The sequence below is a fragment of the Ascaphus truei genome, chromosome 5 (assembly GCF_040206685.1).
Source record: "Ascaphus truei isolate aAscTru1 chromosome 5, aAscTru1.hap1, whole genome shotgun sequence".
Classification (NCBI taxonomy): Eukaryota; Metazoa; Chordata; class Amphibia; order Anura; family Ascaphidae; genus Ascaphus; species Ascaphus truei.
In genome coordinates this window covers 17,565,912-17,578,862 of record NC_134487.1, presented here as the reverse complement: position 1 = coordinate 17,578,862, position 12,951 = coordinate 17,565,912, and the positions used below count along the sequence as shown (strand labels likewise).

Genomic DNA, 12,951 nt, shown 5'->3' with positions numbered 1-12,951 from the left:
TAAAAAGTGGCACTGTGTGCTCATTTGCATGTCATTTCCCAGAATCCCTTGCTGCAGTGGAAGTGCTGTTTGCTGGGTGATAATGGTAAAAGACAGGGTTGCAGACCTGTCTAAGACATGCAAATGAATATACAGGAATATTTACAGTTGCTTTATATATATATATATATATATATATATATATATATATATATATATAGTCAGATAAGGCAGTTGGCACTCCAATAGGTGCTGGTAAGCCACAGGTGCACGTCCCATATAGAGAATGTAGTTATACGTTACCGTTCCAAGGATTGGTAAACAAGAGACAGCACTCAAAGTTGAAAATCAAAGTGTATTAGTGAAAGCAAAAATACATCCAGAAACCCAACGTTTCGGTCCTACAGAATGGGACCTTCCTCAGGAAGGTCCCATTCTGTAGGACCGAAACGTTGGGTTTCTGGATGTATTTTTGCTTTCACTAATACACTTTGATTTTCAACTTTGAGTGCTGTCTCTTGTTTACCAATCCTTGGAACGGTAACGTATAACTATATATATATATATATATATATATTTATTTAGTGGGGTCTCCCAGAGCCATCCATAGCTCTTATAGTCTTGATATTTGTTTGAGTATGATACTGTGAGCTATTTTTGCCTAACACTCCCCATTATAAGGCACGAGTGCAATCTGAGAGGGACTCTTTCGCGTGATCCCTTTTGGGGGTCACATAGTTGTTGTACATACAGTATACCATTCTAATCCCTCCTGCACCACCTTACAACATCATTATATAATTATCATTGTATGGGGTTAAGCAACAGGCTTTCTTTGTTGTGTGGGGGCACCCAGTTATCCGGAACTGGTGCATCTATCTTGGCACCTGGGACACCAAAGAACTTTTGAATGGGACACCGCAGTGTTAATCCTTCACTTTAATGGGCCATCTGCAGGGAGAGGAATGCCGATGATATTCACCTTTCAGGTGAGCTGTGACGCAGTCTGCAGTCGTCTCTGCATCTCCGTCTGGATCCGTGTCCCAAGTGAAGGTAAGCAGGACTGTTTTACCTTCATCTGAATTATGTATATGACCTTATATGGGGTTCTACATCAGGAGGGGGGGGGGCAATATGGCCATATCTGGTCATCGACATCATCAAAGTGGCTGGACAGTGTTACATATCCTTTCCAGACCCATTGATGATAACAAATCATAACAGTAATGGGATCAGTGCAGGCCCTAGAGCCCCACTCCCCTCCCTACGAATGAAATAAACTCACAGCGCTTCTTTTGGACAGTGACAGGTTTATTAACTGTTTGAGAGCAGGAGAGGCGGCAGCACCAGAGCGCCCCAGCCCCTCCGGCACAGTGCGATTTACGTGATCACCGAGTCGGTGATGAGGAATCCTCTTCCGTTCATCCACAGGAGCCCAGAATGGGATCTCCACTAGAAAAAAAAGAGAGTCTGTGATCCCTGCTTTACAAGATCACTAGGATTTCAAACAATATGATCTCATAGAGTATTCTGTAGCCAATAACAATAAAATACACCAAAACACACGACATATCTATTTATCTTAAAATATTTAATAAATAAGGTTAACAGTTTACAGTTCTGATATATTGTCAGAATGTTGACCAACTTGGAACATCTTGATGTTTGGTTCAGGCTCGATAATATCTGGAATAAGAAGAACACTTTATAATTATTGTGTCATAGTAATGTGCAATATGTTTCTAGTCTGTTGCTCAACACAAATTAAGTTTCTAGCAGAAGTGATATATAGACAACTTTGCTACAATCAATGATTAAGCTGCAAACAATTTTCAGAAAGGTTATTCCCGATTCTCCAAAATTGAGTCAGGAACACAAATTGAATTTGCTTAATACTTTTTCCAGTTTTTATGACAACTGCATTTTTAATACTTTTGATATACAGTACCGTACCTGTAAGTACATTTTTAGATTAAAAATGGAGATCTAATATGGATTCGGAGACAAACTCGGCCTTTCCTGTGTTTTTATATGTGATTTTGGCTCCATTATGGAGGCTTTAATTTGTGCAAGAATTTTTTTTTTTTTTTTAAATATTAAACGCAATTTGTTTTCACGACTCTATGTTGGTAAGAAAATGCATTGGCGTAATGTTACTGCTTCAAAATAGTGATTTGGTAATATATCCATTGCTCTTTTTGTACCCATGTCAATGGTAAACTGATATACAAATATACTTATTTACACTTATTTAAGTGCATGTGCAAAATGTACTTTAATGAACCCGCTCAAAAGTTTACTTGATCTAATCAGCTTGATTGAAAAAAAAATATATATTAAAAGTATTTAATTCATGGTGTAGTAAAAATAGTAAAGTGACATTATGAAAATAAATGTATAAGGAATATTTGGAGGCTAATGCAGAGACTATCACCCAAATAGGAGAAGTCTACTTGAGAGAATGCTATAAGGGATCTGTTCGATACCCGAGTCCTGAGCCTTCCCCTTACCTGTACCTGCACCTTCCCCGGAACCGAACCTGTCTTCCCCTGCATCCCAGGCCTAAGATGCCAGTCCAAGGTCGGTGTACTACTTCCTACCTCTGCCCTGCGGGTCCGTATCATGTCCTGCAGTGAGCAGCGTTACACACGCCTGGCTGTCATAACTAATAAAACGTCATCTTTATTGGTCGAATGAAATAAGCCAAACTATTAAGATCCTGGTGAGCTAATTCCTCATTACCACACGTTGCCACATGGTGTATCTACGAAGTAACCGATTGGCATGTGAGTCCAACTTTCACCCACACCACGCTGTTTGTATGTTATACTCCTTTCCCATCTTCCTCCCCATACTTTTAATGAATTACTTCACAGCTCACCAGTAAGTATCTTAATAGTTTGGCTTATTTAATTAGACCAATAAAGATTGTGTTATCAGTCATGACAGCCAGTTGTGCCCTAAAGTGGACCTCTCCTATTTGGGGCTATTTCATTAGTCTCGTCATTAGACCAAATATTCTGGATCAGTTTTCACATCAGGTCCTCACAGATGCACCCTGCACCACTGTATTTTCAAAACGTTCTCAAATTCTTCTCATACATTCAGAGGCAAGAGTTGTTCCAGTTTCATCCTTTCTTTGTTGCATTTTAAAAAATATTGTGATTTTACCTGGTATTTGAATAATCACATCTTTACACAGGTTTACACTTGGTAAATGTGATCCACCAGACATGACCTAAAAGGAAAACGCAATGTATTAGTATATTTATTTGTAATGTACAGTATACTTCCATGTGTATTATTTTGCTGCTGCTATCTCAGTGTCTGTATATGCTGTGTATCCCTCATGTACTTCTATTAAATACGCTCTACACATTGAATATAGAAAAATACAGTACAATTCCAAATAAATGATTTGGAGCTCTGAGCCAAGGAAGGGTCACGACCCTTCCTATGCTGATTCCTTTTGGTAGGAGCACGCCGACAGCACCTGGATCTCCAGATGATCACCAAGTGAGTTATTTCATTACTTACTGTTACTCAATTTTGTGCCTTACTATTTCATAGTCCTCTGCAGCCACTAACACCCATACAAGATCTACCTATTGCAGGCTATTGGGAGTCCACAGAGAGTGGTCATTAAGGGACACAGCGGCACTATTGATCATATACATTGTGGATTATGGAGTTCTAGCTTCATTATGCTATTTTGATTGGAAAGACTTTATGCTTCAGGGGCTACAGTTGCATTTTCATTACGTGGACGTTCCCTGTGAGCATTGCTAGGGGATCACTCCTCTATTTCTCTAGCGATGGAGACTGAGCCAAAGCAGCTTCAAAATGTGAAGTAGAGTTATTATCTGTAAGCGTACAATCTAAACAATGCGATACAAATTACATCTGCATGAAATTTCAATTTTGTGTAGAATCTTGCGCTTATTCCTTTATGTTATATTATTATGTCATGTGTATTACTGCTGTGTAGTGCTGTAAGCATGGGTAGCGCTATATAAATAAAGATATATCTACATACATCTTGTGTCCATTTTGGTGCAAACATTTTTTGGTGTATCGTGCTTAGTGTAAAATATAATCATTATCAAATAAATTCCTGTCCTATATCCCACGGCCCATGAATACTGGCACACTGTATCAATCATCGATTGAATGGAATTTTATCTGTCTTCTCCAACCTTATTTTGGGTATGACTATAACTACAGCTCAACCCTGTTATAACGCGATCCGTTACAACGCGAATCCGCTTATAGCGTGATGTAAGCGTGGCTCCCAATTTTCATATTTATGAATACTTTACAACACGATTATTGGTATCTTAAATACTTTATTGTACAATGCATACAATGGTACATTATTTCTAATGCGATCCGCCTATAACGCAATGTGATTTTTTGGACCCCAAGCACAGCGTTATAAGGGGGTTGAGCTGTATTTTTCCTATTGTATTTAGCACTGACAGGGCACATGGACACAATGAGCCCTAGTCTTGTAGAGCTTACAAACTCATGTTGGTGACTGTTTATCAATACCAGGGTGGGTGCTCAACTCCAGTCCTCAAGCCCCACCAACAGGTCTGGTTTTCAGGCTATCCCTGCTTCAGCATGGGTGGCTCAATCAGAGGCTCGGCACCCCTGTAGATTATATATCATACACTACAGTGGGCACTGTAAAAGATAAGTTGGCAACTGGGCCAAATGCTGGTGTTCTAATTACACCAATAGTTTATTAGTTATTTGCTTTATTTCACTTTTTGCAGCACTTTCCACATTGCATGTTACACGAATAACACAAGAACCCAGCAGCTATACAATCAGCACAGGCCTGATTTGGGTGTGTGATAGGGTGAAGTCACTTGCTGGTGAATATGCCTGGGAAACAACCCTGTGACTGCTGAAACCAGCAGTCAGAAGGTTAACCCAGATAGAGCTACTTGAGCAATTAGGGCTGCACTAACAGGGCTGTCAGCCAGCTTGATAAGGAGGCTACTGCTGGTAGCAGGTGGGTTTTCTCATACACCAGAGCTGTCCTTTCAGCTGGATCCTGAAAGATTGCCTGAATGTGCTCTTAGGACAGGAGTCCCAAATAAACAGATAAGAAATTGTTCTTAATTCTACATACAAGAATCTATTCTTTAAAGTTGATAACCGATTTAGTCGGTCAACTCGCAGTTAGCTTTATACTGTGTAGTTAGCCTCCCTACTGTGGAGTAGGTATTATTTTTTATGTTTTGTGTTTGCCTTAAAGGGACGGTGTGCCTTATGTTTATTTGCTGTGGAAAATAAAAACAATAAAAAATATAAAAGCCTTACCCGCTCTTTGGGATTCTCAATGACCACACCATGAGGCCCTACTGCCACATGGTGGAACTTTCCAATTATTATTATTCGGTATTTAGCTGCAAGGTAACATGTAGATAATGGGATACTAATTAGTGTGATAGAAACGACACAAATTCTAAATGTCATCATTAAGGAAAATATATATTTTTGATTAAAATATATTTTTTTGATGATTGACTGATGAAGACTAGGAAATACTGTGAGGCAGCTTTTAAAGGACAATAATACCCTAGTTTAGTTATTTACATTTAACCCCTTTACTTAAGGCAGCTACAGTGCATTTTTAACCTGCACATCAGACTTCGGTGTATGTTAGTAAATATGTTCTTCTTGCTCAGTGATTAACCTCTGCCTCTATATCTGGTGCTCTTCTCTTTTTTTGTCATATACCACTACCAGGAAAAGTGACTGTAAGAGTTTCATTATTCAGTTTGTTAAAGTACAATAAGTGTTATTTCTATTGTGCCAATGCATACCTTATACTTTAATATATTGCATTATTAGAACGATTAAAACCCTGAATGTGGAATATTTATTGATGTGCTGTTCTTATGCAAAGAACACCCATTTCATTTGAATACCCACTACCTCGCCCTATTAAAGGATCTTGCTCCATATTATCTTGAAGTGCTCCACTTGTTTTTGGTGTCGTTATCCTTCTTATTCCATCAATCCATGCTTGTATTGTTAACAGTGCCTGCTATACAAAAATACAATTCTAAGAAATATTCGTATTCTACATTAATACATATTATTATTATTATTGTATTGAATTTGCCATGCCCAGCGCAAGCCTAACTTTTCTGGATGAGGCAAGACATCACCATACAAAGTTCAAAAGAATGGCAATAGCATGCAATAATTCTGAGTGAGGCTGTCTGTATCCCTGCTCTGTGTTAATTAAATGGCATTGAGAGCAGCAGTTTCCTCAGTGAACACTGGCCAAAGAAGTTGATGAACAATCAGGGAATGAACAAACACGAGGATGCACTTTAAATTGCATATGTTGAACAGAGTATTTTGGTTCTTTCTAAAACATAACCTGGCTACGGATCCCCTGGGGTTGGTGTAAAACCACTTCTAATTATTTTCCAATTAAAAGCCCAGCACACACACACTTCCATTTACTACAAAGGATACGTGCAGCACATTTCTGGTCCATAGGGCCCTTTGTAATTTGAAATGATATAGATCCCAGAGTACAGGAGCAGTATTAGTGAGTGGATAGTGAGGCTGGCTCCGAATAAAAAATAACTCCAGATTTCTTTCACTCGCAGATCCAGTTCTCTTTTTGCATCGTTCTAAGGAAATAAAAGGTATTCACATTAGCTGCAATCCGTCCACTTTTAGTTGTAGGTTTTCTCTGGGATTGAACCGCACTGTTATAATTTGTGAGACATTCAAGATGGCCTTTTCCCCATGCACACATAATTTGCAAACCGCTGTGCAAACCTACCCCAGTTTGATTCCTGAACATGCCCATTCATTCACAAAATGTTGGAGGACTATTGGTTTTATCTGTACACATTTTCGCAAAACTTGCAATTTGCCAATATTCTTCTTGCTTTCTGCTTAAGGATGTCTTCTCTCTACCCCCTTTGTATCTAAAGCCCTCTCCCGCCTTAAACCTTTCTCACTGACTGCCCCACACATCTGTAATGCTTTTCCCCTCGATATCCGACAAGCACTTACTCTATACACCTTTAAGACCCTCCTTCAGACACACTTGCTTAAAGAAGCAAATGAGTAGCACCATAGATATTACTAGACACGATACATAAAGCTTGGCCCCCTGCAGAAGCACTTACCAAAATGCCCTCCTACTGTTTCTGTATATTCCTCCTACATTTCAAATAGATTGTAAGCTCCTCGGGGCAGGGACTCCTCTTCCTAAATGTTAAGTTTGTCTGAAGCACTTATTCCCAGGACCTGTTATTTATATCTATTTGTTATTTTTATGATTACCCCGTGTATTACTACTGGGAAGCGCTATGTACATTAATGGCGCTATACAAATAAAGACATACAATACAATATTTCCCTAGTTTGAGAAAATCCACCAGTGTATTCACTAATTTTTGCCATTTCTATCTGACCGTATTGGCTAAAAATGTACCATTGTGATTTCTGGAAAAGTTTTATATCTTCATTTTATATCAGCTCAAGTGTGAATGCCCAGAATGTGCCATATTCGCTCACTTGTGTTCAAGTTTTACCCATATGTGTTCATGGCTACCATTGATGCCACCAATGGGGTCTGAAGAGTAAAAACAAAGAGTAAATTGCTACAATACTAAAATGTTACTCGGAAATGTGTTGTCGACAACCCAGTAATGTTGTAGCCTTCAGTACTAAGGACTCGGGGCCATCCCTTAAGGTTGGAGGAAAGGAGATTTCACCATCAACAAAGGAAAGGGTTCTTTACAGTAAGGGCAGTTAGTGTGGAATTCATTACCCATGGAGACTGTGATGGCAGATACAATAGATTTGTTAAAAAAAAAGGATCTATTGTAAATTCTTCTGTATTTGGTACAATTGTCAAATGACCTGAAAATTGCAGGAAACCCTTTAGCCGTGTCAAGAGTTCCCAGGAACCCCAGTTAAAAAAAACACTGCGTTAGACCTTTATTACATAAGAAGAATTTGGGGGCATGAAACCAAAAACTTTTGTGTAGCTGCTCACTTTTCCTTGTATAATATAATATTGACTGACGTGTAATACATATGGTGTGGGGCATTTCTTCTTCGAATGACTGCACAGTCATAATGTATGTAACTTGTTAGCAATTAGTATAAAAAGTAATTATTTTATTTCTGCAATAGAATTTAGAAGAGTCATGTATAAAAGACATCAGAATATATATGAAAGCAGACATTTACACAGCATTTAGTACAAAGCACATAAGACATTTTTGGTCATCATTTTAAGTCTAGTGGAAAGTGTTTATGAATAATGTTACATTGGACGTTGTACCTATTTTGTCTCAAATATTTTAGGAATATTTTCTAATATGTCACTACCAAAGACTATTAAAATATCATACTTTCCTGCTGGATACCGGGTATCTGCCGCGTGATCCTGTAATAGTGAATGAAACAGAGTTACTCTTACCTAGATATTAGTATATCAGCGATTTCACCGATTTTAGAGTTAACAATAAGAACAAAAACTTGTGTAACTATTAAGAGGGAGTGTGTGACAGAGCTCAGAAAAATTACATGAGAAGAAGTCAATGTTAACAACAGATAGATAGAAACGGGAGATAAAAAAGTGGTTTATCAAAAGACAGAAGGGAAGCCACAGAAGAAATTTTCAATTCTTTTCTTTTGACATTCAAATGTTTTATTTACTTGTTTGAAATGTACATTTTGGTGCTAAGCACTTAAATAAATTGGTCAAAAGTAGCCAATTCAAATGAAGGGGCCCTAAGGTAGATGACAGCATAGTACCAATTTAAATAGAAAAGCTGTTTTAACCCTGAAGAAAAAAAGTTAAACTTGTCCCGAGTGTACTTTTATGTACAATTGACTTAGAAAGAAAAAGCAAATGTCTCAATTCACTACACAGAGAAACCCTTCTACACGTGCGACTGAATGAGCAAAAGTTCTTGCACCAACTAGTCAGGATCTTATGCTGGTATTATCTTCTATATTATACATCACATCTATTTAAACAGAGATTATGCAACATCCATTGGTCATTTTCAAGTGTTAGGTATTTAAATAACTAATATATCCTGTGTGGTTCTCTGTAATATTTGAACATTAAAATGGTAACGAACAAGATCAATTGTGCTTCATGTTATCAAATGACTTACCTTTCCAATCAGTGCCTGAAGTTGTACAGCACATATTCATAAGCAAGATTATCTTCAGGAGGAAGGTCACAGCTGCTGTGATAGGGAAAACCATGTGGAAATGATCCGCCAGCCACATACATCTAAATGAGAAAAATATTACATGGGTATTTAGTTTCATTCCAGTTCTATTGTGAGATCCTTAAATATAACTTAATATTTTAACGGTATGAATACTTGATTTTTTTTAATATAGTGCCAACCAACAGTGTATGCAGCGCTTTACAAAACTACAATATATAGGGAAAATAAAGTACAAATAGTGGGGATAAGAGAAGCAAGTAAATGACAACAGACGCTAAGGGTGGCCCTGCCCCGGGGAGCTTACAATCTAAGTGGTACATTGGGAGATTTGCAGGCAGCAGGTGTAAAAGTGCGTTCATTAAAGTGCACTCAGGGAGGTCAAGTGCCCCGGGAGTCAGTAACATACATGTAGATAATGTAATGTGATGTTTTTTTTTTTTAATAGGTAAAAAGAGGTTAGTGAAAAAGGTTTAAGACATGACAGGGCTGTAGAGGTAAAAGGTGCAAAGATGAGACATCGTTGGGTCGAGTAATTCTTCCCACTGTGCAGACCATGGTTTATCTAAGAAAACTAACATTATAAACGGTCTCCTCCCTCTATTGTTTTTTTTAGCCTGAAGAGGAGTCTCTTATTGTACATTAGATAAGCAAGATGGCTGCTTCCAAAGTGGCCCCTAATGTCTCTATAAGACTTGAATTTAAAATGCATACTATTTAGGTGGCTGTTGTAGGGTTAAAGCATTATTATAAGCAGATACTCACGGAAACCAGAAAAACAATCCATTAATAAATAGAGAATAAAGAAGAAAAAAGACTACAAAAGGCATCTTCCAGGGAAATGCCTTGCGGTAATCCATCTTCTCAAAGAGCTGATATACAACTGACCAGCATCTTATGAACACCTGGTCACCAGGCACTGGCGGAACTCCAGAGTACTGTGAGGTCACCGCATGTTGCCACATGATACATTTAAGTAAAAACATTGTAGTTTATGAATGATAGCCAATGGATGTAGCACTGGGCTCTGCCTGTGTTTTATGTTTTGTCTCTAATTTTAAGTTTATGAATGATGCCAGGGACTCATTTTCCTAAATGTTACATTTATGTCTGAAGCGCTTCTTCCCATGATGTGTTGTGTATTACTTGTTGTTTATATGATTGTCACGTGTATTACTGCTGTTAAGGTCTATGTACATTAATGGTGCTACTGTATATAAATAAAGTCATACATACATTTAAAGCAGACTTTGGGGCATATTAACTAAGCAGTTGTAAGATGTGTCCAACTCAGGGTGACACTAGGGTCTAGTGACTATACAAAACCCCTATATGGCTCAATAGTGCTACCAACCAGCAGTATTTACAGAGAGAGCTTTAAACAGCATCACGTGGCGAGGCCGGATCGTGCCGGGATCGCTACTAAATTGCCATTAGCATCTGTTGTTCAATGCACTTTCTGACCAGCTGGCATAGGGAGGATTAGTTTCTATAAAGTACACCTAGTTTGGCACAGGTTTTGGATGTCAGAGTATCAATACTGTATACCAGCGGTGCGCAAACTTGGGGTCGCGCAAGATTATTTAGGGGGGCCTCGGGCTGTGTGCGGGGAAGCTTGGGGGCGGCCAGAGCTGTGTACGGGCGGTCAAGCAGCTCACAAGCTCCCTGCTGCTGTGTGTGTGTGTGTGCGTGTGTCTGTGTGTGTGTCTGTGTGTGGTGTCTGCCTGCAGCGAGGGCGGGGCCTTCCCTTGTCAGACAGCCCCTCCTCTGTGTGTGTGTGTGTGTCTGTGTGTGGTGTCTGCCTGCAGGGGGGGCGGGGCCTTCCCTTGCACAGACAGACCCTCCTCTGTGTGTGTGTGTGGTGTCTGCCTGCAGCGGAGCCGGGGCCTTCCCTTGCACAGACAGCCCCTCTGTCATGGAACAGGAATACCCCTGTCTGCACTTCTGTTTCACCCCCCCCCCTTTCCTTGCAGCCCTGCTTGTCAGCCTTCTTAATGCCAGCTGAATGTGTTTGATTCTGTACACAAACACAGTGCTTGTGTGATAATTCAGTGCCATTCCCTTCTCTCCCAGCAGTTGCTGTATTAAAGATGCAACATTATTGCTACATGTTATAGCTTCCCCAGACACTCCTGTGAGTTGCCATGGCAGCCACAGCTTCTCTCTCAAATGGGCTGGTCTGCTTTCTCCCCCTCGGCTCTGCCCACAGATGGTCTGTCCCCAGACTATCTCACTACCCAGCATACATTGACATTTCCTTTTCCACCACACCACTGGATGAGTGAGTACTTTGCTGTAACCCCTGTAATGGTGCTACAAAATTATCTTTTCACCTCCCTTTACTACTAAGCACACACAGAGATTTAGACCTACACCTCTACACAAGAGACTGTATTTTATCCTGCTTTCTCCAAAATAAAGTAAGAAAAGAAACAGACCTTGTCGTGCTTGGAAAAGAGGGCCGAGTTGACACTATCTGAGCTAAGTCATCCTACACGTGACCCTCTGGCTTCCAGAATACCCTCCTCTGTGTGTGTGTCTGTGTGTGTGTGTCTGTGTGTGGTGTCTGCCTGCAGCGGGGGCGGGGCCTTCCCTTGCACAGACAGCCCCTCCTCTGTGTGTCTGTGTGTGTCTGTGTGTGGTGTCTGCCTGCAGCGGGGGCGGGGCCTTCCCTTACACAGACAGCCCCTCCTCTGTGTGTGTGTCTGTGTGTGTCCTTGTGTGGTCTGCCTGCAGCGAGGCTGGGACCTTCCCTGCACACAGACAGCCCCTCCTCTGTGTGTGTGTGTGTCTGTGTGTGTGTTTGTGTGTGTGTGTGTGTGTGTGTGTGTGTGTGTGTGTGTGTGTGTGTGTGTGTGTGTGTGTGTGTGTGTGTGTGTGCATGTGTCTCTGTGTGTGTCTGTGTGTGGTGTCTGCCTGCAGCGGGGGTGGGGCCTTCCCTTGCACAGACAGCCCCTCCTCTGTGTTTGTGTGTCTGTGTGTGGTGTCTGCCTGCAGCAGGGCGGGGCCTTCCCTGCACACAGACAGCCCCTCCTCTGTGTGTGTGTCTGTGTGTGTGTCTGTGTGTGGTGTCTGCCTGCAGCGGGGCGGGGCCTTCCCTTGCACAGACAGCCCCTCCTCTGTGTGTGTGTGTGTGTGTCTGTGTGTGTGTCTGTGTGTGGTGTCTGCCTGCCGCGGGGCGGGGCCTTCCCTTGCACAGACAGCCCCTCCTCTGTGTGTGTGTGTGTCTGTGTGTGTCTGTGTGTGGTGTCTGCCTGCAGCGTAGCCGGGGCCTTCCCTTGCACAGACAGCCCCTCCTCTGTGTGTGTGTCTGTGTGTGTGTGTGTCTGTGTGTGTGTCTGTGTGTGGTGTCTGCCTGCAGCGGGGCCGGGACCTTCCCTGCACAGACAGCCCCTCCTCTGTGTGTGTGTGTCTGTGTGTGTGTGTCTGTGTGTGTGTGTCTGTGTGTGTGTGTCTGTGTGTGTGTCTGTGTGTGTGTGTGTGTCTCTGTGTGGTGTCTGCCTGCAGCGGGGCCGGGACCTTCCCTGCACAGACAGCCCCTCCTCTGTGTGTGTGTCTGTGTGTGTGTCTGTGTGTGTGTGTGTGTCTGTGTGTGTGTCTGTGTGTGGTGTCTGCCTGCAGCGGGGCTGGGACCTTCCCTGCACACAGACAGCCCCTCCTCTGTGTTTGTGTGTCTGTGTGTGTGTGTGTGTGTGTCTGTGTATCGTGTCTGCCTGCAGTGGGGGCGGGGCCT

General features: G+C 41.4%; 1 protein-coding gene across 1 annotated transcript in view; it reads right to left on the bottom strand.

Moving 5' to 3' along the window:
• Nucleotides 1–1,535: 1,535 nt before the first annotated feature.
• LOC142494851 (uncharacterized) overlaps nt 1,536–12,951 on the bottom strand; it is a 22,300-nt gene continuing 10,884 nt past the window's right edge. The window contains exons 2-7 of the mRNA XM_075599411.1: nt 9,159–9,280; nt 8,385–8,419; nt 6,481–6,641; nt 5,311–5,455; nt 3,151–3,217; nt 1,536–1,665 (exon numbers count right to left, since the gene is read on the bottom strand). Coding sequence (XP_075455526.1) covers nt 1,592–1,665; nt 3,151–3,217; nt 5,311–5,455; nt 6,481–6,641; nt 8,385–8,419; nt 9,159–9,280 — 604 coding nt within the window. The 3' untranslated portion in view covers nt 1,536–1,591. The remainder of the gene's footprint in view (nt 1,666–3,150; nt 3,218–5,310; nt 5,456–6,480; nt 6,642–8,384; nt 8,420–9,158; nt 9,281–12,951) is intronic.